Source organism: Rhinoraja longicauda, chromosome 1 (assembly GCF_053455715.1).
Source record: "Rhinoraja longicauda isolate Sanriku21f chromosome 1, sRhiLon1.1, whole genome shotgun sequence".
Lineage (NCBI taxonomy): Eukaryota > Metazoa > Chordata > Chondrichthyes > Rajiformes > Arhynchobatidae > Rhinoraja > Rhinoraja longicauda.
In genome coordinates, this window is record NC_135953.1 from 15,362,704 (window position 1) to 15,387,527 (window position 24,824).

The 24,824-nt window shown below is 47.1% G+C and overlaps 2 protein-coding genes across 2 annotated transcripts in view; both read right to left on the minus strand.

Moving 5' to 3' along the window:
* Positions 1 to 1,880: 1,880 nt before the first annotated feature.
* LOC144599556 (neurophysin 1-like) lies at positions 1,881 to 11,239 on the minus strand. The gene is made up of 3 exons (XM_078410627.1): positions 11,101 to 11,239; positions 4,051 to 4,255; positions 1,881 to 2,789 (listed from the first exon to the last, which is right to left on the minus strand). The coding sequence occupies exons 1-3, from the start codon at positions 11,218 to 11,220 to the stop codon at positions 2,626 to 2,628; spliced, it is 489 nt and encodes a 162-aa protein (XP_078266753.1). The 5' UTR covers positions 11,221 to 11,239; the 3' UTR covers positions 1,881 to 2,625.
* The window catches only part of ubox5 (U-box domain containing 5), a 77,801-nt gene continuing 57,098 nt past the window's right edge, over positions 4,122 to 24,824 (minus strand). The window contains exon 6 of the mRNA XM_078410493.1: positions 4,122 to 4,255. Coding sequence (XP_078266619.1) covers positions 4,236 to 4,255 — 20 coding nt within the window. The 3' untranslated portion in view covers positions 4,122 to 4,235. The remainder of the gene's footprint in view (positions 4,256 to 24,824) is intronic.

The window sequence follows — 24,824 nt, forward strand, 5'->3', positions numbered from 1 at the left end:
CTTCTAGTGCAAGATAAAGTCCAATCAAAAGTCAGATGAAAAATAATTCAAAGGTTTCCAACGAGGCAGATGGGCGGTCAGGAGCACCCTCTAGCTGGAGAGAAGACAGCATGGTTTGGGAACAGCTCCATCCAAGACCGCAAGAAATCGCAGAGTTGTGGGCGTTGCCCAGGCCATCACGCTAACCAACCTCCCTTCCATTGACTCCATCTACACTTCACGCTGCCTCAGCAAAGCCACCAGCAGGTGTCAGGGGTTATGGGGAGAATGGGGTTAGGAAGGAGATATAGATCAGCCATGATTGAATGGTAGAGTAGACTTGATGGGCCGAAAGGCCTAATTCTGCTCCAATCACTAATGACCTTATAAGCATGATCAAGGATGAGTCTCACCCCGTCACCTCTTCTCCTCTCTCCCATCAGGCATGAGGTACATAAGTTGAACACGCACACCTCCAGATTCAGGGACAGTTTCTTCCCAACTGTTATCGGGCAACTGAACAATCTTCTCATCAGCTAGAGTGCAGTCCTGACCTCCCTTCCACCTCATTGGGACACTCGGACTATCTTTAATCAGACTTTATCTTGCACTAAATGTTGTACCCTTTATCCTTTACATGTGCACTGTGGACAGCTGGATTGTAATCATGTCCTTTCTGTGACTGATTAGCACGCAAAGAAAGGAGACATGGAGAAATCTATTGAGTCAGAGGGTGGTGAATCTGTGGAATTCATTGCCACGGAAGGCCGCGGAGGCCAAGTCATTGGGTATTTTTAAGGTGGAGATACACAGATACTAGATTAGGAAGAGTGTGAATGGTTATGGGGAGAAGGCAAGAGAACAGGGTTAAGAAGGAAAGATAGATCGGCCACGATTGAATGGCGGACTAGACTCGATGGGCTAAATAGCCTAATTCTGCTCCTAGATTGATTAGTAGGACTAGATGTTACAACCCCTAAGGTTTGCACTACAAGCCGTCGCAGCTGCGGCTTGCCTGCAGTCCGTCTGTCTTTTGTGTTTTTTGTTGTTTTTGTCTCAATTGTAGTGTTAATATGATGTAGTGTTGTATGTTATGTTTTGGGGGGGTGGGAGGGAACGGGAACTGTAACTGTAACATTCTCTCTCCAGAACGGAGACGCGACCTTTGTTCTGTGCCGTGTCTCCGTTCCCGTTGCGGCCTACCACCGGCCATGCACCTGGGACCACCTGGGTCTCTGGTTCGCAGAGCCCGCAGTCCGGACTCACCACCTGCGGCGCTGGCTGCCTGCGAATGCTGCGGGAACGGCTGCGACTCGTCTCCGGAGGCTCCGGCGCGGGCCGCGTGGACGTCGGAAGCCCGCAGGCCCCTGGATGGGGGCCGACATCGGGAGCTCCGGCAGCGGCAGAGGCAACGTGTTCGCCCGCCCCGAATCGCGGGGCTTGGGTCTGCCCGCCACGGACCTTTCACCATCTGGCGCGGCCTGAAATAGGCCGCGGGATTTTTTTTCACCGCCCAGCGGGGGCTTCAATATCGGGAGCCCCGACCGCCCCGACGTGGCAACTCCAACAGCCTGACCGCGGGACAAGACGGCAGGGAAGAGAAAAAGACATTCTGGCCTTCCATCACAGTGAGGAGGGACTGGAGGAGACTCACTGTGATGGATGTTTCTTTTTGTTTGGTGTTAGTTGTGATTGTATGTGTTATTGCATTTTTATTGATTAATCTTATTGGTCTTATTGTTCAACTGCGGGTAATGTTTCATTTTACTACACATTTATGTGTATGTGACAAATAAACGACTATTGACTATTGATTATTGACTGATGTTGTTCTTGGGGGTGACCACTAGGTGATGTTGCTACTGTTCATGACACATCTTCAGTTGTGTACCTCAACGTCACTGGGTGTTTCGGCCTTTTATCACAAGACACCCTCAGTCGAGTCAGGGTGATCAGACCTGGGTGTGTGTCTTATGGTTAGCCTCTAGATGGTCACGTGGCAGCCCAGACAGTATCTTTTCTTTCCAGCCACAGCCAGTGACTGCTCCGTTCGGCGGCATTTGCAAGTTCTTTGATTGCCCTCCTTTGGGCCTGCCCTCTGACTCCAACTTCCCTCAGGAGCCTTTACCTATGAAGTAAAAGCTTTTCAATGTGCTTCTGTAATCTTGACAATAATAAACTGAACTGAACTAAGTGACAACTTTCTCCACGTCACGTGTCGAGGAGGACAATAACGTGAATCACTGCCCTAATGATCCTTACTTCCGCGAGGTGACTTTTGAAACATGACTGCAAGACAATGATGTCCAATCAGCGTGCACTGCAATTCCACATTACACGATAATCCATTTTATTTTTGGTATACACAGACAAGCTTCCATAATGTTACTGTTAACTTGTTACTGATAAAATGAATAATAAATTGAGTTGGTACCGTTAAAAATGATCCGAGTAAAAATGCCATTTGACAATGTACGACTACCGATGGAAATATCCAGACTGACATTCTGTGAATATTAGCTAAGTACGCCCTGACGTGTCACGGATCGGGCATCGTTTCTGCCCTCTTGTGACCAGCTCCTTCCAATCCACAGTGTCTCTCACAACGCCAACACAAAGAGAGAGCACACTGTGACAAGTATTCATTTATATTAGCTGCTGCTTCCCAGCGGGCTTCCGAGGAGAGAGACGCAGTAGCCTGAGCAGGAGGTTAGTTGCAGCATTGTCTACCGAGGTCAGGTTTCTTCCCACGAGTGGGTTCCTCCATTTCCCCGCCTTCCCCAGGCAGTCAGAGTCTGTGGCACAGGTTTCTGGAAGAAAACATAGACGACATTTTACAATCACAGAATTGCAGCTCTATTGGACTGTGGTCAGGCTGCTTTTGGTGTATTGCGTGCAGGTATGGTTGCCCCATTGCAGGTGACGTTTCGGGCCGAGACCCTTCTTCAGACTGAAGACCCTCAGTCTGAACAAGGGTCCCGACCCGAAATGTCACCAATTCCTTCCATCCAGACATGCTGCCTGTCCCGTTAAGTTACACCAGCATTTTGAGTCTATCAAACTACATTGAGTAAACCAGCATCTGTAGTTCCATCCTACGCAAGATGTTTAGTTTAGTTTAGTTCGGAGATGCAGTGTGGAAACAGACCCTTCAGCCCACCGTGTCCGCGCCAACCAGCGATCCCCGCACACTACCATTGTCCCACACACCTCTCTATCCCTCCCCCACCCAAGTCGCACCAGCTTCTCGTTTTCATCCAACAAACAGCCATCATGTTTTCTTTATCGGCGTTACTCTCTTGCATATATTTCATTCGTTGTTCTTTATCTCTCTTCATCATCGCCTATATCGCTCGTTTCCCTTTCCCGTGATTTTCAGTCTGAAGAAGGGGCCTGACCCGAAATTGTCTCCCTTTCCTTCTCTCCAGAGGTGATGCCTGTCCCACTTAGTTACTCCAGCTTTTTTTTGTCTATCTTCAGATAGAGAGGTAAGATGGGGCATGTTGGTCGGTGTGGGCAAGTAGGTCTATCGGGCCTGTTTCCACGCTGGATGACTGTATGACTATATAATTGCCCTGTTCACAAACAAATTTCTCTTATTCTTTAGCATTGATAACTCTGGCTTAGACAATAGACAATAGACAATAGGTGCAGGGGTGGCCATTCGGCCCTTCGAGGCAGCACCGCCATTCAATGTGATCATGGCTGATCATTCTCAATCAGTACCCTGTTCCTGCCTTCTCCCCACAACCCCTGACTCCGCTATCCTTAAGAGCTCTATCTAGCTCTCTCTTGAATGCATTCAGAGAATTGAATGACTCTCCTAGCTCAGCCAAGTTAGTCTACTGGAAAATAAGTGTTTTCAGCAGATACTTTGTGTCATGTGGCTGGTAATCAGGATACATGTGGAGAAGAGCAGTTCTTACTGTAAATCTGCTGCACTGTGAACGGCTCGACGGTAATCATGTATTGAATTTCCGCGGACCGGTTAGCACGCGGCAAAGGCTTTCCGCTGTGCCTCGGTGCACGTGACAATAAACTAGACTCAATCTGAAACGCAAAGATTATTACCGTCAGTGCAGCAGACTCCCGGCAGTGCACATTTCCCACCGTTCCCACCACAGGGTGAACCGGCGGGTTCACACGGGGAGGGCAGGTAGTTCTCCTCCTGGCATCTCAGTGTTTCCGAGGTCCCGATGTAGCAGCCAAGCTCCTGGCCGCAGCAGATGTTGGCTCCAAAGCAATGGCCTCTGTTGTCAGGTCCGCACGGCATACACTAACGGAGAAAGGAAACGGAGAAAGTGAAACCCTTCATCAGCACTTTGTTGACCAGAGTTGCTTCGGGAAAGCAGCTCAGCGCAGCCTGCATTGCCAACCCAATGGACGATAAGTGGATAAACGTTGACAATAGACAATAGACAATAGGTGCAGGAGGAGGCCATTCGGCCCTTTGAGCCAGCACCGCCATTCAATGTGATCATGGCTGATCATTCTCAATCAGTACCCCGTTCCTGCCTTCTCCCCATACCCCCTGACTCCGCTATCCTTAAGAGCTCTATCCAGCTCTCTCTTGAATGCATTCAGAGAATTGGCCTCCACTGCCTTCTGAGGCAGAGAATTCCACAGATTCACAACTCTCTGACTGAAAAGGTTTTTCCTCATCTCAGTTCTAAATGGCCTACCCCTTATTCTTAAACAGTGGCCCCTTGTTCTGGACTCCCCCAACATTGGGAACATGTTTCCTGCCTCTAACGTGTCCAACCCCTTAATAATCTTTCCAGTGGTGGACACATCCTGTGATAGAATAAAACGGGGACGAAAACATCATTTTTTCATGTTCTTCAACAAAAAGAAACTTAATTTCGACTACAAAAGAGAAATTCATGAATTGTAGCAGCAGAATTAGGCCTTGCGGCCCATCAAGTCTACGCCGCCATTCATTCATGGCTGATCTATCTTTCCATCTCAACCCCTTCTCCTGCCTCTCCCCATGACCCCTAACACCATTACCAATCGGGAATCTGTCAATCTCCGCCTTAAAAATATCCATTGACTTGGCCTCCACAGCCGTCTGTGGCAATGAATGCCACGGATTCACCACCCTCTGACAAAAGAAATTCCTCCTCATCATCATCTTTCTAAAGGGCACCCACACTTGGCCATTTAACGAACTGTGGTCCACAAGCTTTCGCCACTGTAAAGCCACCCAGCCTGGTTAATGCAGGCATAGCTAACCCCTCTTCCTGCAGGTATACAACATCTTCAGAGCACCACACGAGGGTAAACACCAAAGTCTACGCGTTTCTTCACTACTGGGCAGCATTACTGGGCGCACGGTGGCACAGTGGTGGAGTTGCTGCCTTACAGTGCCAGAGAACTGGGTTCGATCCTGACTACCGGTTGCATGGAGTTTGTACGTTCTTCCCGCGACTGTGCATTTCCCCTGGGTGCTCCTATTTCCTCCCACACTCCAGAGAAATACAGGCTTGTGGGTTAATTGGCTTCCGAAAAAATTGTAAATTGTCCCTGGTGTGTAGGATCCAGTGTAAAGGTTAATCGCTGGTCAGCACGAACTCGGTGGGCTGAAGGGCCTGATTCCGCGCTGCATCTCTAAACTAACGGTCTGCTTAGTGCCGTGTCCTTGATTAGTACAGATGTCAGAGGTTATGGGGAGAAGGCAGGAGAATGGGGTTAGGAGGAAGAGATATATCAGCCATGAGTGAATGGCGGAGTAGACATGATGGGCCAAATGGCTCAATTCTACTCCTATCACTTATGGCCTTATGACACTAATAGGAGCGGCACAGCAGTTAGTGCAGATACCCCACAGCTCCAATGATTCAGGTTCACTAAACTTTGCATGTTCTTCCCGTGACCACAGATTTTCTCCAGTACTATAGTTTAAAATAAATCCATATCCAAAAGATGTTCTGGTTGATTAATTTGTTGCATATTGTTCTGATAGAGTTGCCATAGATCATACAACACAAAACAGGCCAATTGACCCAATTCATCCATGCCAACTAGATACCCCATCCCGTGAGTTCCATTTGCCCTCACCCAACATATAATGCTCTATAGTTTTTTAAAATCCATGCACCAGTCCGGATGTCATTTAAATGTTGTTCCCGCAGCTGACTTAAACACTTTCTCTGGCTGCTTGTTGCTCGTGCCTACCACCCTTTGAGTGAACAAGTTTCCTCTCGGGTTCCCGTTAAATCTTTCTCCTCTTGCCTCAAACCTATGCCCTCTAGTTTTGTTTTCTCCTTCCTCAAGGCATCACACAAGCATTTTTATTGACTATCTCTGGGGTAGAGTGCAGATGAATGCACAGGGGTTTATAGGTGATATGGCCACTGTAAGCTGCTTCTGGCATGCAGCTGAGTTGTAGAATCCGAGGGGAAGTGATGAGAATGTGTGGAGAATTTAAAAATGGGATAAATGTAGTGTTAGTGTACATGGGACCAGGTTTAGTTTTGTTTATTGTCATGTGCACCGAGGTACAGTGAAAAGCTTTATGTCGCATGCTAATCAGTCAGCAGAAAGACTATACATGATTACAATCAAGCTGTCCACAATGTGCAGATATATGATAAAGAGAATAATGTTTTATGCAAGATAAAGTCATAATAAAGATAGACCGAGGGTCTTCAATGAGGTAGATAGTAGCTCAGGACCGCTCTCTCGTTGTTGATAGGATGGTTCAGTTGCCTGATAACAGCTGGGAAGAAACTGCCCCTCAATCTGGAGGCGATATTAAGAATAAGTCTACTCTGCCATTAGGCAATTGAGATGAGGGAAAACTTTTTCACCCAGAGAGTTGTGAATCTGTGGAATTCTCTGCAACAGAAGGCAGTGGAGGCCAATTCACTGGATGTTTTAAAGAGAGAGTTAGATTTCGTTCTTAGGGCTAATGGAATCGAGGGATATGGGGAAAATGCAGGAACGGGGCACTGATTTTGGATGATCCACCCAGCTCGAAGGGCCGAATGGTACTCCTGCACCTATTTTCTATATTTCTCTGTGTGCGTTTTCACACCTCTGTATCTCTTGCCTGATGGGAGAGGGGAGAAGAGGGAGTGACCGAGGTGAAACTCATCCTTGATTACGCCGGTGGTCTTGCCGAGCCAGCATGAAGTGTAGATGGAATCAATGGGAGGGATTTATGGAAGGGTAACTCAGCGGGTCAGGCAGCATCTCAGGACAGAAGGAATGGGTGACGTTTCGGATCGAGACCCTTCTTCAATGGAAGGGAGGTTGATTTGTGCGATGGTCTGGGCTGCGTCCACTATTCTCTGCAATTTCTTGCAGTCTTGGATGGAGAATGTCCCCAAGCCAAGCTGTGATGCATCCCGATAAAATGCTTTCTATGGTGCATCTGTAGAAGTTAGTGAGAGTTGTTGGGGACATGCCAAACTTCCTAAGCCTGTGGGCTGAAGTGCTTGCTCCTTGCTGAGTCTCTCTGAGTCAATGACATGATGTTTCTGCTCATATACTTAAGCAGGAACCGCCATTCAATGTGATCACGGCTGATCATCCACAATCAGAACCCCGTTCCTGCCTTCTCCCCATATCCTTTGATTCCGCTAGGCTTAAGAGCTCTACCGAACTCTCTTTTGAATGTATCCAGTGAATTGGCCTCCGTTGCCTTCTGAGGCAGAGAATTCCACAAATTCACAATTCTCTGGGTGAAAAGGTTTTTCCTCATCTAAGTTCTAAAAGGCCCATCCCTTATTCTTAAATTGTGGCCCCTGCTTCTGGACTCACCCAACACCGGGAACCTGTTTCCTGCATCTAGCTTGTCCAATCCCTTAATAATTTTATATGTTTCTATAAGATCCTCTCTCATCCTAAATTCCAGTGAATACAAGCCCAGTCGTTCCATTCTTTCATCGTATGACAGTCCCGCTATCCTGGGAATTAACCTCGTGAACCTACGCTGCACTCCCTCAATAGCAAGAATGTCCTTCCTCAAATTAGGAGACCAAAACTGCACACAATACTCCAGATGTGGTCTCACCAGGGCCCTGTGCACTGCAGAAGGACCGCTTTGCTCCTATACTCTCGTTATGAAGGCCAACATGCCATTAGCTTTCTTAACTACCTGCGATACCTGCATGCTTACTTTCAGTGTCTGATGTACAAGGACACCCAGGTCTTGTTGCACTTCCCCTTTTCCTAATCTGATTGTTGCACTTCCCCTTTTCCGAACCATTAAGATTATAATCTGCCTTCTTGTTCTTGCCACCAAAGTGGATAACCTCACATTTCTCCACATTATACTGCATCTGCCATGCATCTGCCCACTCACCCAACCTATCCAAGTCACCCTGCAGCCTCATAGCATCCTTTTCACAGTTCACACTGCCACCCAGCTTTGTGTCATCTGCAAATTTGTTAATGTTATTTTTAATTCTTTCATCTAAATCATGAATATATATTGTAAATACAAGATCAGTCTTTCACCTGCTGCCTGCCCCAGCCTATCCAATTCCCCAGCTAAAGCCCTCCATTCATGATAACACCCCAGTGAACACCTTCTGCATTCTTCCTAGTGCTACCACGGCCTTTAAATTAACATTGACAGAAACATTTGGCACGACTTATGTCTGTAATTATTCCCTCGTCTGACCCGGACCTCATCTTACTAAACCCACCGACTCCCACAGTTTTCCGGACTACATCTCCTCCCACCCTGCCTCTTGCAAAGACACTACCCCCTACTCTCAGTTTCTCTGTGGCTTTCCATTCTAGGTCATTTGAGAGGTCCTCTTTCTTTAGTAAACAGAGTTCCCTCCTTTCTGTCATAGATCAATCCCTCACCCGCATCTCCTCCTTGCCCTGTAGTTCTGCTCCAACTCTCCCTCTCCTCAGTCGGAACAAGGACAGATTTCCCCTGGTCCTCACCTTTCACCCCACCAGCCTCTGCATCTAACACATGGTCCTCTGACATTTCCGTCACCTCCCATGTGATCCCACCACCAGTCACATCTATGTACCCCCCACCCCTTTCCGCCTTCTGCAGAGACTGCTCCCTCCGCAAATCTTTGGTTCACTCATCCCTTCCCACTCTAACCACCCCTTCTCAAGGTACTTTCCCCAGCAAATGCAGGAGATGCAATACCTGTTCCTCCTCCCTCACATCTATCTCTGGATCCCAGCAGTCCTTCCAGGTGAGACAGAAGTTCATGTGTACCTCCTCTAACCTCATGTTGTATTCCCGATGTGGCCTCCAATACATCAGTGATACCACGTGTAGACTCAACAATCGTTTTGCCAAACACTTGTCCATAATTTCATAAGATATAGGAGCAGAATTAGGCCATTCGGCCCACCGGGTGTGCTCTGCCATTCAATCTATTCAACCCCATTCTCCTACCTTGTCCCATAACCCTTGACATCCTCTCTAATCAAGAACGTATCAATTTCCGCCTTAAAAATATCCATTCATCGCCTCCACAGCCTTTTGTGGCAATGAATTCCACAGATTCACCACTCTCTGGCTAAAGAAATTCCTCCTCATCGCCATTCTAAATATACGTCCTTTTATTCTGAGCCTGTGCCACAGAAGGCTGTGGAGGCAGTGAATGGATATTTTTAATGCGGAGATTGATAGGTTTTTGAATAGTATGGGTGTCAGGCATTATGGGGAGGAGAATGGGGTTAAGGAAAGATAGATCGGCCATGATTGAATGGCGGGGTAGACAATGGGCCGAAGGAACTGAACACCATATTCTAAATGCGACCTCACCAACGTCTTATACAACTGCAACATGACCTCCCAGCTTCTGTACTCAATACTCTGACTGATGAAGGCCAATGTGCCAAAAAGCCTTTTTGATCACCCTATCTCTACCTGTGATTCCAGCTTCAAGGAACCATGCATCTGCACTCCTAGATCCCTCTGCTCAACAACACTACCCAGAGCCCTACCATTCACTGTATATCTTGCCCATGTTAGACTCAGGGAGAAGGCAGGAGAATGGGGTTAAGAGGGGAAGATAGGTCAGCCACGATTGAATGGCAGAGTAGACCTGATGGGCCAAATGGCCTAATTCTCCTCCGATCACTTTAGGAAAAAAATCTGGTTCGGAATTACTGCTGGAGCAAGTTCATAACAGGGAGGAACCAGAACTTTGGTTTGAGTGTGAAACGAAAACTTTTATTTTCACACTAAATTGTAACATTTCCACCATGGGGAAACAAAAATTAAATGTTCTGACTATCTACTCTTTCTGTGCCTGTAATAAATGTTACATACTCGGATCAGGAGTTCCTTGACATGAATCAGTGCAGGGAAGTTACAATACTTTCTAGTACAAGTGGGGACGGTGTAGGTGGGTGGGACATGTTGATCGGTGTGAACAAATTGGGCTGAAGGGCCTGCTTCCACGCTGCATGACTCTATGACTCCATAGAAACATAGACAATAGGTGCAGGAGTAGGCCATTCGGCCCTTCGAGCCTGTACGCACCGCCATTCAATATGATCATGGCTGATCATCCAACTCAGTATCCCGTACCTGCCTTCTCTCCATACCCCCTGATCCCTTTAGCCACAAGGGCCACATCTAACTCCCTCTTAAATATAGGCAATGAACGGGCCTCAACTACCTTCTGTGGCAGAGAATTCCACAGATTCACCACTCTGTGTGGAAAAAAAACGTTCTCATCTCGGTCCTAAAAGACTTCCCCCTTATCCTTAAACTGTGACCCCTTGTTCTGGACTTCCCCAACATCGGGAACAATCTTCCTGCATCTAGCCTGTCCAACCCCTTAAGAATCTTGTAAGTTTCTATAAGATCCCCGTGAATCTACTGTGTTTCATTATTCAGTTGCCCTGCTGCAAGTAAGAATTTCATTGCTCCCTTTCGGAAAACACACGACACTGAAACACTCTTGACTCTTGAAGAAAACTCCCAGGAAGGGGTCCCGAACCGAAACGTCGCCTTTCCATATTCCCCAGCCGGTGCTGAGTTACTCCAACACTTTCGTATCTACCCTGGACTTGCTTTCAAACATAAACCCAATGCTTTCCTTTAAAAAAAAACCCCCAATAACCATAATAACAACAACCACAACAAATATAAAAGTAAGTTGTCGAGGGAAGGTGATACCTTACCTGCCTGATGTCTGTGTCGAGGAAGGATCTCTTGCCCCCTCTGGGGCAGTTTTGGATGTAGCATGTTGATGCCAGGGCGAGGAGCCACAGCAGACAGACGAGGTGGGACAAGTGGGGCATTGCGTCCAGGTCCAGCGCCAGGCTTGCCACACACACACACACACCACCCCTCAGCTCGCTATCTTCTACTTATACTCCGCCTTGCACGTCACTGCCTTCCACCAATTCCTCTTCTGCATAAATTGCTGGCGATGTTGTCTTATTTTGAAATGCCGGAGTGTAATAGCAGCATCTCACTGCCAAGCACGCGTCAACTCGCGGACCACTTTGTTACCGGGAACTTGTTAGCAACAAAAGTTCCAGCGGAGGCAAAACTTCATTGGCTTGCTTTGCTGACATGTTGTTTGACAAGGCTGGGTGTAAATCATAGAGGGTCGGGCAAGCTGCCAATAACTCATGCTGCCCTCCGCCTGGGTGGAGTGGCCTCACTGTGTGTGTGGTGTGTGTGTGTGTGTGTTGTGTGTGTGTGTGTTGTGGTGTGTGTGTGTGTGTTGTGTGTGTGTTGTGTGTGTGTTGTGTGTGTGTGTGTGTGTGTTGTGTGTGTGTGTTGTGGTGTGTGTGTGTGTTGTGTGTGTGTGTTGTGTGTGTGTTTGTGTGTGTGTGTGTGTTGTGTTGTATGTGTGTGTGTGTGTGTTGTGGTGTGTGTGTGTGTGTGTTGTGTTGTATGTGTGTGTGTGTGCGTGTTGTGTTTGTGTGTGTGTTGTGTGTTGTGTGTGTTGTGTGTGTGTGTGTGTGTGTGTGTGTGTGTGTGTGTGTTGTGTGTGTGTGTGTGTTTGTGTGTGTGTGTTTGTGTGTGTTGTGTGTGTTGTGTGTGTGTGTTGTGTTGTATGTGTGTGTGTGTTGTGTGTGTGTGTTGTGTGTGTGTGTGTGTGCGTGTTGTGTTTGTGTGTGTGTTGTGTGTGTGTGTGTTGTGTGTGTTGTGTGTGTGTGTGTGTGTGTGTGTGTGTGTGTGTGTTGTGTGTGTGTGTGTTTGTGTGTGTGTGTATGTGTAAGAGTTAAAGACTAAAGACCATAGCTTTTAAAGTGAGAGTGGCAAAAATGAAATGAAATGAGCAGGGCAAGCTTAGTTTAGCTTGGCATCATGTTCAGCATGGATACTGTGGGCCGAAGGACCTGTTCAATGTAAAGACACAATGTGCTGGAGTAACTCAGCGGATCAGGCAGCATCTCTGGAGAACATGGATAGGTGATGTTTTGGGTCGGGTCACCTCTAATTTTACTGTGACACCAAAACACCATGGAGCATCCATGTTCTCCAGAGATGCTGCCTGCCCTGACCCGCTGAGTTACTCCAGCATTCTGTGTCTTTGCTTGGTCAACCTGCAGTTCATGTTTCTGCATCTGTACTGTTCTGCGTTATTTGTTTTATGAAATTTTGTGAGAATGCAGGACATGTTTGTATTTTCCGCTCCGCTCAAGGACATTGAAGAGACATAGCGTGCCAGGTAGACAACACCATCTCACTGATTCCCCCTTGTAATTTTGGATTACAAACTCCAGTGAGCAATCTCCGAGCATTCCTTGAACAGTGACCTTGTGAGCCGACTGAAAAGGCTGGCTGCCTTTCGTTCTGTGTCACCCGCGACTCTTTGAAAGTCTCAGGAATTTTCGAGTAAGGCTGCAAAAGCTGGCTCCCACACACACACACACACACACATTAGAGGCAGGAAACATGTTCCCAATGTTGGGGGAGTCCAGAACAAGGGGCCACAGTTTAAGAATAAGGGGTAGGCCATTTAGAACGGAGATGAGGAAGAACTTTTTCAGTCAGAGAGTGGTGAAGGTGTGGAATTCTCTGCCTCAGAAGGCAGTGGAGGCCAGTTCGTTGGATGCTTTCAAGAGAGAGCTGGATAGAGCTCTTAAGGATAGCGGAGTGAGGGGGTATGGGGAGAAGGCAGGAACGGGGTACTGATTGAGAGTGATCAGCCATGATCGCATTGAATGGCGGTGCTGGCTCGAAGGGCTGAATGGCCTACTCCTGCACCTATTGTCTATTGTCTATTGTCTATTGTTACAGTTGTATAAGGTGTTGGTGAGGCCACATTTCGAGTACCGTGCTCAGTTTTTGTCATCATGTTTCGGGTGTCAAGCTGGAAAGGGTGTAGAGATGATTTACGAGGATGTTGCCGGGACTCGAGCACCTGAGCAATGCTGAGGTTGAGCAATGCTAGGATTCTACTCCTCGGAGTGCAGGAGGACGAAGAGTAATCTTATGGAGATGTACACAAACATGAATGAATGAATGAATGAATAGGTTTATTGGCGAAGTATATGCATATACAAGGAATGTGCCTTGGTGCTCTGCTCACAAATGACAACACAAACATACAGTTAACAATTAAGAATAAAGCATAACCACATCAAAACAATAAGGATACAACATTACGGTCTAAACATGTGGGTGAAAATAAACCAGAGCAAAAAAGAGACTACAGACTTTGGTTATTGAGTGGAACTATCACTCGTGGAAAAAAAGCTGTTTTTTTATGTCTGGCTGTGGCTGCTTTGACAGTCCGGAGTCGCCTTCCAGAGGGAAGTGCTTCAAAGAGTTTGTGGCCACGGCGAGAGGGGTCAGAGATGATCTTGCCCGCTCGCTTCCTGGCCCTTGCAGTGTACAGTTCGTCAACGGGGGGGGAAGGTTGCAGCCAACAACCTTCTCAGCTGTGCGAACGGTCCGTTGCAGCCTCCGGATGTCGTGCTTGGTGGCTGAGCCAAACCAGACCATGATGGAGAAGGTGAGGGCGGACTCAATGATAGCAGTATAGAATTGGAACATCATTGCCTGTGGCAGATTGTGCTTCCTCAGTTGCCGTATCCACTGTGGAGGTCTCGTACACTTCATAAGGGAGAGATGTTGTCTCCACTGTGGAGGTCCAGACACTTCATATGGGTGAGGTGTCTCCACTGTGGAGGTCCAGACACTTCATACGGGAGAGGTGTCTCCACTGTGGAGGTCCGGGACACTTCATATGGGTGAGGTGTCTCCACTGTGGAGGTCCGGGACACTTCATATGGGTGAGGTGTCTCCACTGTGGAGGTCCAGACACTTCATACAGGGGAGGTGTTGTCTTCACTGTGGAGGTCCACACTTCATACGGGAGAGGTGTCTCCACTGTGGAGGTCCGGGACACTTCATATGGGTGAGGTGTCTCCACTGTGGAGGTCCAGACACTTCATACGGGAGAGGTGTCTCCACTGTGGAGGTCCGGGACACTTCATATGGGTGAGGTGTCTCCACTGTGGAGGTCCAGACACTTCATACAGGGGAGGTGCTGTCTCCACTGTGGAGGTCCAGACACTTCACCGCTGCTTGCCCGGTAAAAGCCAATGCTGCCCAGCAAGAGAGGGATTATGGGTGAGCAAGGGTTCAATTTCCACCAGACTCTTTCTGATTACGGTACGCTTTGGAGACTCGCTATTGAAACTTAATGCTCTGATTGACTCGGGGGCGGATGAAAGCTTCATTGATATCACTGTTGCTCGGAAATTCCTGATTCCCACCGTTAAAGGAGAAGAGCCCCGCTAAGCCAGTGCACTTGATGGAAGAATAATTGGTACGGCTTCACTACTGCCCCCATCCTGGAGCATTCCTGACCCGGCCCGTCAGTTTGCGGTGGAGGTTGACGCCTCTGATGTTGGAGTTAGGGCGGTGCTTTCCCAACGCTCCTCCAGTGCTTTCCCAACGCCTCCTTCTTTCCCACCGCTCCTCCAGTGCTTTCCCAATGCCTCCTTCTTTCCCACCGCTCCTCCAGTGCTTTCCCAATGCCTCCTTCTTTCCCACCGCTCCTCCAGTGCTTTCCCAACGCCTCCTTCTTTCCCACCGCTCCTCCAGTGCTTTCCCAATGCCTCCTTCTTTCCCACCGCTCCTCCAGTGCTTTCCCAACGCCTCCTTCTTTCCCACAGCTCCTCCAGTGCTTTCCCAACGCCTTCTTCTTTCCCAACGCTCCTCCAGTGCTTTCCCAACGCCTTCCTCTCTCGTCGCCTCTCCCCGGCTGAGAGGAGTTATGACATTTTTCTGAACGGAGAGCTGCTGGCAGTGAGGCTGGTGTTGGAGGAGTGGAGGCATGGGTTGGAGGCATGGGTTGGAGGGCACTGAGCAGCCATACCATGTCTGGATGGACCACAGGAACCTGGCGAACCTGCGTTCGTCGAAGCGACTCAACCCCCGTCTATGTTTTTCCATGTTTCTATGAATATCCAGTGTGAAGACCTACATATCCAAGCGGAATATCAAGAACCCATTTACGCCAATCTCACTATACTCTTCCCACATTCCCATTAGTTGGTTATGTTTATCATTGTCATGTGTATGGAGGTACACTAAAAAACTTTTGTTTATGTGCTATCCGGTCGTGGGAAAAGCCTGTACATGAATACAGTCAAGTTGTCCGCAGTGCACAGACGAAGGACCAAGGAGTGCAGCATTCAGTGCGAGATATAACATTAGAGTCCGATAGAGTCTGAGTAAAGTTAGATCAAAAGTCTCCAATGTGGTAGATGGGAGGTTAAGACTGCTCTGTAGCAGATGACAGGACCATTCCGTTACCTGACAACAGCTGAGAAGCAACTGTCCCTGAACCTGGAGGTATGCATTTTCCAGTAGTTCCTCCAGGAGCTGTGAGGCAGTAGTGATACTACTGAGGGAAGAATATGTGCTTTGAGCACATATCTCATTGAATCTGCTCTGAACTCAACTACATAGTTGAATTGTGCGAGATAGATAGCCTACCTTGCATACTTAGTAGATATCATCCATTTGGAATCTTACACCTTGAAAAGCAATTAGTTTAAGAAGGTATAGGATCTACCTTGCAAGAGCGAGTCGAATTTCTAGATTTCAGACACTATTCCAACTTCTTCATGATTTGTCAATAATTGTGCTCATTTTATGCGGGAGCACAAGAAGTAAAAGCAACAGGCCTCCCTTCGTCAGCATCAATCATATCATGATGATGATAGTCATCACCATTATCACTTAATTTGCACCTAAACTTGTCCCATCATATGCCAATTTATACATAATATCACAATGAGCAAGAAGACCTTCACGGTAATTTCTTCATGAATTCATTGCGTGCACTTTGTGGCTCCTTTGCCACGCATCAAAACTGGAGGAGGAATTTCGCTATCAGTCAATTCTTTCTTTTCTTACGTTATGCAGAACTATGCATCTCATAACTTTAGATATTTCAATCAGGTCACCCCTCAACATCCAAAGCTCCAGAGAAAAACAGGTTTACCCTACCTCTCCTTTTAGCTAATAATCATAATAATAATAATAATAATAATTAAAAAAAATATTTGTCATATGTAGGTTGGCACAGGGTCAACGGTACAATGAAATGTATTTGACAAGACAACGGGTCACCTCAGCAGTAATATTCCAAGGATCAATAAGATTTAAAAAATGACATTAGTAAGGTAAAAAGACAATATTAAAAATAGGTAAAAAGACAATATTAAAAATAATCAACATATATGATTTGAAATGTGTTTATGAGTTCAGAAGCCTGATGGCCTGATGGTAGAAACTGTTCTTAAGTCTGGTGGTACGTGCAGCCATACTCCTGTATCGTCTGCCTGACGGTAACAAGGAGAACAGCCTGCGTGCTGGGTGGCTGTGGTCCTTGATGATGCTGCGTGCCTTCCGCAGGCACCGCCGGTTGAAAATGTCCTGAATGGCCGGGAGACAGTTGCCAGTGATGTGCTGTGCCATCTTCACCACTCTCTGTAGTGATTTGTGGCTGTGGGCAGAACAGTTCCCGTACCAGACTGTAATGCAGCCCGTCAGCAGGCTCTCGATGGTGCATCTGTAGAAGTTTGTGAGGATGCTGGCGTTCATGCCAAACTTCCTCAGTCTTCTCAGGAAAAAGAGCCGCTGGTGGGCCTTCTTTGTTATTGTGTCCGTGTGCAGTGTCCAGGAAAGGTCCTCAGTGATGTGCACACCGAGGAACTTAAAGCTGCTGACCCTTTCAACCTCAGCATCACCGATGTGGATGGGGAGGTGTCCACTCCCCTGCTGTCTCCTGTGGTCCACCATCATCTCTTTAGTTTTGCTGACATTGAGAGAGAGGTTCTTTTCCTGGCACCAGCTGTTTACCTTCTAATGCAGGCAGCATTCTGGTCAAGTTCTTCTGCACTCTACATAGCATGAGGTACTGACACCATGCAGACTCTCACCACTGGCTCCAAGGCATTCTCTGCCAGAAGGTTCAGCTGCATGGATCTGAACTGGGTAGGTGTACAGTGTGGAACCCAAGCAGTAAATGTAAGATGTGGACATGCTTATCAGTTATCAATATCCAGGTGCTTAAAATGTAATGTCAAAATTGAGAGAATATATGTTTCCTTGAGGCATCTTTACTGATTTCACCATGCTTTGTTGAAAGACTGGAGCGACTAGGCTTGTATACACTGGAATTTAGAAGGATGAGAGGGGATCTTATCGAAACGTATAAGATTATTAAGGGGTTGGACACGTTAGAGGCAGGAAACATGTTCCCAATGTTGGGGGAGTCCAGAACAAGGGGCCATAGTTTAAGAATAAGGGGTAGGCCATTTAGAACTGAGATGAGGAAAAACTTTTTCAGTCAGAGAGTTGTGAATCTGTGGAATTCTCTGCCTCAGAAGGCAGTGGAGGCCAATTCTCTGAATGCATTCAAGAGAGAGCTGGATAGAGCTCTTAAGGATAGCAGAGTCAGGGGGGTATGGGGAGAAGGCAGGAACGGGGTACTGATTGGGAATGATCAGCCATGATCACATTGAATGGCGGTGCTGGCTCGAAGGGCCGAATGGCCTCCTCCTGCACCTATTGTCTATTGTCTAAATTCCTTCATAGATTTCCCCAAATAGCTCTTAAGTGGGTCATTAAACTGCATAAAGCTCTCTCGTCAATTGAAGCATTTAATCTCAATTACAGAGATGCCAAGGGCACCACAATTAGCCTCAGTGAACCTTGGTCAGGAAGAAAATGCAGGTTTATTTTTATTGCAAAAATAAATGAAAGATGCCGGCCCTGTCTGCTGCTGGCCAGTGGCGTGCGTTCTGACCTGATGTTGAATTCAGATGGTCAGATTAAGGTATCCTCCAGCCAGTCGACCATTGGTTCGCCCCGTCCCAGAATCTACTTACAGCAAAAGGCTCGTTAACCTTGTGCCGGTGGGCTAAGGGGAAGAGTCAAAAGCTTTGAGACAGTTGTCGGATCCAGACTGTTCTTTTAAAAATGCAATCTGCGCGACTACCAGCTGGGAAGAAATTAGGCCCGTGGGGTGGTTCTGATCTTTAGGAAGGGTGAAGCCAAGCACTGCGGGGTCTCGGTGGTTTTATAGAGCTCAGACCAAAATGACCGCTGCTGTCATACCCAGAAATTGGCCTTCTCTTCATTTTGATTTCTCGCTATATCTAGCTAGATTGTGAACTACCATAATCTTCTCAGTCTGCCATAAATATTACTTGCCCTTTGGCCCACAATGTTTTCAAGAGAGAGTTAGATTTGGCTCTTAGGGCTAATGGGATCAAGGGATATATCAGGAAAAAGCAGGAACGGGGTACTGATTTTGGATGATCAGCCATGATCATATTGAATGGCGGTGCTGGCTCGAAGGGCCGAATGGCCTACTCCTGCACCTATTTTCTATGTTTCTATGTAAGTCCTGTTTTTCACCCGGTTTAACTTCACCTTGTCATGCCCTCCTGGGTCCAAGAATGTCAAGACCGACTCCCTCTCCCACCAGTTCAGTTCCGACCAGGACAACCATTCCCACAAACCCATTCTGCCTCCCACCTGCCTGGTGGGCTCCCTCACCTGGGTGGTCAAGACCACAGTTCGCAATACCTAGCGTCACCACCCCGATCCTGGTTCTGAACCCCCCCCCCCAATAAGTTATTTGCCCTGGTCTCCACCCGCTCTGAAGTACTCTAGTGGGCCCATTCCTCTAATCTCGCCTGTCATCCTGGTATCGGCCGCACCCTCTACCTGCTGCGCCAGCGGTTCTGGTGGCCGCACCCTCTACCTGCTGCGCCAGCTGTTCTGGTGGCCGCACCCTCTACCTGCTGCGCTAGCTGTTCTAGTGCCCCACAGTGGAGGCCAACACGTGGTCTTTCGTCTCCGCCTGCTTTGCCTGTGCACAGAATAATACGTCCCGTCAGCCTCCCTCTGGTCTCCCTCATCTCCTGCCTGTTCCCCACCGTCCCTGGTCCCACATCGCCCTGGACTTCATCACCGGCTTGCCTCCGTCTAAGGGTAATACGGTTATGCTTACCGTTGTGGACCGTTTCTCCAAGGCTGCTCATTTCCTTCCTCTTCCTAAGCTCCCATCTGCTGTGGAACTCACTCACCTCATCATAAACCAGGTCATAAGACCTGTTGAGTTACTCCTGCGCTTTGTGTCTTTTTCTTTCAAACCAGCACCTGCAGTTCCTTGTGTCTCAGTCACAATTTTACAGTGGTCATTTAATCTACCAACCTGCACATCCTTGTGTGTGGGAGAAAATCCCCGCACACACACACACACTTGTGATGCTGTGAGGTAGCGACTCTATTAGCTGCACCACCGTGACATTGGGATTAAAATTTCAAGTGTCTCTTTGTACAGAGATGAAGGTCTGATGGCTTCATGGCAGGAAACTGAGGATGGTGGTGGAAGGGTGTTTTCCAGACTGGAGGCCTGGAACTAGTGATGTGCCTCAGGGATCGGTGCTGGGCACATTGCTGTTTGTAGTTAATATAATTGAATTGAATGAGATTGTGCAAGGCCTGATTAGTAAGTTTGCAGATGACACCAAAGTGGGTGGTATCGTAGACAATGAAGATCGTTACCAGAAATTACAGCAGGATATTGATCAGATGGGCAAGTGGGCCGGGGAATGATTAATGGAGATTAATGCAGATAAGTGCAAGGTATTCCATTTTGTGGACTAACTAAGCCAGGAACTTCATAATGAATGCTAAGGCCCCAGAGGGTGTTGTAGAGCAGAGGAGTCTAGGAATACAAGTACATAGTTTCCTAAAAGTGGCATCACTTTCTTATGTTCTTGTTTAGTATGAGTGCCAAAGGTTACGGGGAGAAGGCTGGAGAATGGGATTGAGAAGGGAAGATAGATCAGCCATGATTGAATGGCAGAATACTTGATGGGCCGAATGGGCAAATCCTACTCTTATGACCTATGAACTATCACAGGTGGATAGGGTGCTGAAGAAGGCTTTTAGAACATTGGCATTTCATCAGTCTGGGTGTGGAGTTCTGAAGGTGGGATGTTATGTTACAGTTGTATAAGATGTTGGTGAGGCTGCATTTGGAGTACCGTGTTCAGTTTGGTCACCCTGCTACACGAAGGATGTCATTAAGCTGGATGGAATCCAGAGAAGATTACGAGGATATTGCCAGGTAGAGAGGGCCAGAGTTATAAGGAGAGTTGGTGCAGGCTAGGACTTTATTTTTTGGAGTGCAGGAGACTGAGGGGTGATCTTGAGGTGTATAAAATGACCACTCACTCCCGTCACAGCCCTTTCTGTCACTCTCCCACACACTGTTCTGACACAAACATAGTCATCGAGAGTCATACAGCGTGGAAACAGGCCCTTTGCCCAATTTACCCAAGCTGACCAACAAGCCCTATCTACACTAGTCCCACCTGCCTGCATTTGGACATATCCCTCTAAACCTTGGGTGGCACGGTGGCGCAGCGGTAGAGTTGCTGCCTTACAGTGAATGCAGCGCCGGAGACTCAGGTTCGATCCTGACTATGGGCACCGTCTGTACGAAGTTGGTACGTTCTCCCCGTGACCTGCGTGGGTTTTCTCCGAGATCTTTGGTTTCCTCCCACACTCCAAAGACGTACAGGTATGTAGGTTAATTGGCTGGGCAAATGTAAAAATTGTCCCTAGTGTGTGTAGGATAGTGTTAATGTGCGGGGATCGCTGGGCGGCACGGACCCGGTGGGCCGAAGGGCCTGTTTCCGCGCTGTATCTCTAAATCTGTATCTCTAAACCTGTCCTATCCATGTACCCTGTATCCATGAACGGTTGGAGTTATGAACAGCTCTTTGGAACAAAACCCTGTTATAACCTTTGGGCTGCCTGAAACCCTCTTCTGAAACCATATTACCAATTCAAAATAATTCATGCAGCGTCGCCAATCTTTTTTTAGAAAAGACAATATAAAGCTTTGGTTAGGCTGTGTTTCGAGTGTTTCGCGCAGTTCTGGTCACCCCATTTCAGGAAGGATGTGGAGGTTTTGGAAATGTTGTAGAAGAGGTTTACTAGAATGATGCCCGGATTAGAGGGGTTAACAATAAAGAGAGGATGGACAATCTTGGGTTGTATTCTTTCGAGTATCGGAGGCTGAGGGAAGACTTGACAGCAGTATATTAAATTATGAGAGGCACACGGATAGGATAGATAGTCAGAACCTTGGGTGGAAATGGCGGGACTGTCGTATGTTGAAAGGCTGGAGCGACTAGGCTTGTATACACTGGAATTTAGAAGGATGAGAGGGGATCTTATCGAAACGTATAAGATTATTAAGGGGTTGGACACGTTAGAGGCAGGAAACATGTTCCCAATGTTGGGGGAGTCCAGAACCAGGGGCCAGAGTTTAAGAATAAGGGGTAGGCCATTTAGAACAGAGGTGAGGAAAAACTTTTTTAGTCAGAGAGTTGTGAATCTGTGGAATTCTCTGCCTCAGAAGGCAGTGGAGGCCAATTCTCTGAATACATTCAAGAGAGAGCTAGATAGAGCTCTTAAGGATAGCGGAGTCAGGGGGTATGGGGAGAAAGTAGGAACGGGGTACTGATTGAGAATGATCAGCCATGATCACATTGAATGGCGGTGCTGGCTCGAAGGGCCGAATGGCCTACTCCTGCACCTATTGTCTATTGTCTATTGTCTATTGAAATGTCCAACAGGGTGGAAATGTCCAAAACTAGAGGGCGTAGCTGGTGAGAGGGGAACATTTAAAGGAGATATATGGGGCAAGGCTTTTTGCACAGAGAGTGGTGGGTGACTGGAATGTAATGCCTTGGGTGATGGTGGAGGCAGGTGCAATAGTGGCGTTTACTAGGCTTTTAGATTGGCACATAGATATGTGGGGAATTACAGGATAAGGATCGCATGTAAACAGAAAGGGTTTGTGAATTTGGCATCGTGTTCAGCACAGACATCATGGGATGAAGGCCCCATGAAGCTCTACATAATTAGTGGTGTTAGACAACAGACAATATACAATAGGTGCAGGAGGAGGCCATTCGGCCCTTCGAGCCAGCACCGCCATTCAATGTGATCATGGCTGATCATTCTCAATCAGTACCCCGTTCCTGCCTTCTCCCTATACCCCCTGACTCCGCTATCCTTAAGAGCTCTATCTAGCTCTCTCTAGAATGCATTCAGAGAATTGGCCTCCACTGCCTTCTGAGGCAGAGAATTCCACAGATTCACAACTCTCTGACTGAAAAAGCTTTTCCTCATCTCCATTCTAAATGGCCTACCCCTTATTCTTAAACTGTGGCCCCTTGTTCTGGACTCCCCCCAACATTGGGAACATGTTTCCTACCTCTACCGTGTCCAATCCCTTAATAATCTTATACGTTTCGATAAGATCTCCTCACATCCTTCTAAATTCCAGTGTATACAAGCCTAGTCGCTCCAGTCTTTCAACATATGACAGTCCCGCCATTCCGGGAATTAACCTACACTGCACGCCCTCAATAGCAGGAATATCCTTCCTCAAATTTGGAGACCAAAACTGCACACAGTACTCCAGGTTAAAAGGAAAGTATTAAGAGTGTCATGTTTGTTAGTGTGTCCATGGCATTCCTCCCAGCTCAGTTATGGATGAGTCAGGACGTTAATTCTCGAGCCATGGACGCCATCGTGGAATTGTGACAAGATGAAAAGTCAGGACCTATTCCAGATTTCTGGGTGGACAGTTTACAAACTGGTGAAATTACTGTGATCGCACGATCTGTAACCATGACTTCGAGGCCCCATATCTGAGGAAGGATATGCTGCCGTTGGAGAGTGTCCAGAGGAGGTTTACGAGAATGATTCCAGGAATAATTGGGTTAACATATGATGAGTGTTTGACGACACTGGGTCTGTACTCGCTGGAGTTCAGAAAGATGAGCGTGGGCCACATTGAAACTTACTGAATAGTGAAAGGCCTGCATAAACTGTTATGATTGAATGAATGAATGAATGAATGAATGAGTTTATTGGCCAAGTATGTGCATATACAAGGAATGTGCCTTGGTGCTCCGCTCACAAATGACAACACAAACATACAGTTAACAATTAAGAATAAACCATAAACACATCAAAACAATAAGGATACACCATTACGGTCTAAACATGTGGGTGAAAATAAACCAGAGCAAAAAAGAGACTACAGGCTTTGATTATTGAATAGAACTACTACTCGTGGAATAACTGTTTACTACTTCCTTGAAATAACTGTTTATGGGTCAGTATTTAAGACTATTGCTCTGGGGACATGCATTCCAATCCCAATGTGATGATAGTGAGGGTAGCACAGTTGGTAGAGCAGCTGCCTCACAGCACCCGAGACCCAGGTTCGATCCTGACCTTGGGTGCTGTCTGTGTGGAGTTTGCACGTTCTTAAGTTTAGTTTAGTTTAGTTTATTGTCACGTGTACCGAGGTACAGTGAAAAGCTTTTGTTGCGTGCTAACCAGTCAGCGGAAAGACAATACATGATTCTTATTGAGCCATTTAGTCAAGTCAAGTCAAGTCAAGTCAAGTTTATTTGTCACATACACATACACGATGTGCAGTGAAATGAAAGTGGCAATGCCTGCGGATTGTGAAAAAAAAAAGAATTACAGTTACAGCATATAAATTAAAGTTAATACAGAGAAGACAAAATTTATAGTGTATAGATACATGATAAGGGAATAACGTTTAATGCAAGGAAAAGCCAGTAAAGTCCGATTAATGGACAGATCCGAGATGAGTTTAAGAAGATCATAGTTAAAGTAAGAAATGTTGCTTCAGGAGTAGACATTTAAGAGTGTGGATCGATTGTAATATGTGATTGTAGATCTGCTTCTGTGGCTAGCAGGCAAACAGTCGCCTGGGTTGGGCGCCATCTTGGAAGCCTCCTTTGACTGCATGGGTTTCCTCTGGTTGCTCCGGTTTCCTCCCACATCGCAAAGTCATGAGGGTTTGTACATTATGTGCAGGAAGGAACTGCAGATGCTGGTTTAAACCGAAGATTAGACACAAAAAGCTGGAGAAACTCAGTGGGTCAGACAGCATCTCTGAAGAAAAGGAATAGATGACGTTTCGGGTCGAGACCCTTCTTCAGACTGAGAGTCAGGGGAAGGGAAGCGAGAGATACAGACGGTGATGTAGAGAGATGTAGAACAAGTGAATTAAAGATATGCAAAAAAGTAACGATGATAAAGGAAGCAGGCCATTGTCAGCTGTTTGTTAAATGAAAATGAGTACAGACAATGAGACACAACAAGACCACTTGGAATGGAATGGAATACTTTATTGTTACATGTGACAAGGCACAGTGAAATTCTTTGCTTGCGTACCCAATGTATACAAATAGCGGCCACCTACGGTGCTGACAAAGTTACAAAGCACGCCGGCTCCTACTTTTGTTCTCCACTCCCGTCCCCCCTCCCCCCAACAGTGGTCCCC

What these genes read in the sequence shown, in the direction of transcription:
- LOC144599556 (XM_078410627.1), bottom strand. Translation starts at nt 11,220, where the DNA reads ATGCCCCACTTGTCCCACCTCGTCTGTCTGCTGTGGCTCCTCGCCCTG. An exon ending in TCGACACAGACATCAGGCAG is followed by an intron (nt 4,256 to 11,100) that starts GTAAGGTATCAC and finishes TTTCTCCGTTAG; the next exon opens with TGTATGCCGTGCGGACCTGA. An exon ending in GGGAGTCTGCTGCACTGACG is followed by an intron (nt 2,790 to 4,050) that starts GTAATAATCTTT and finishes GTTTTCTTCCAG; the next exon opens with AAACCTGTGCCACAGACTCT.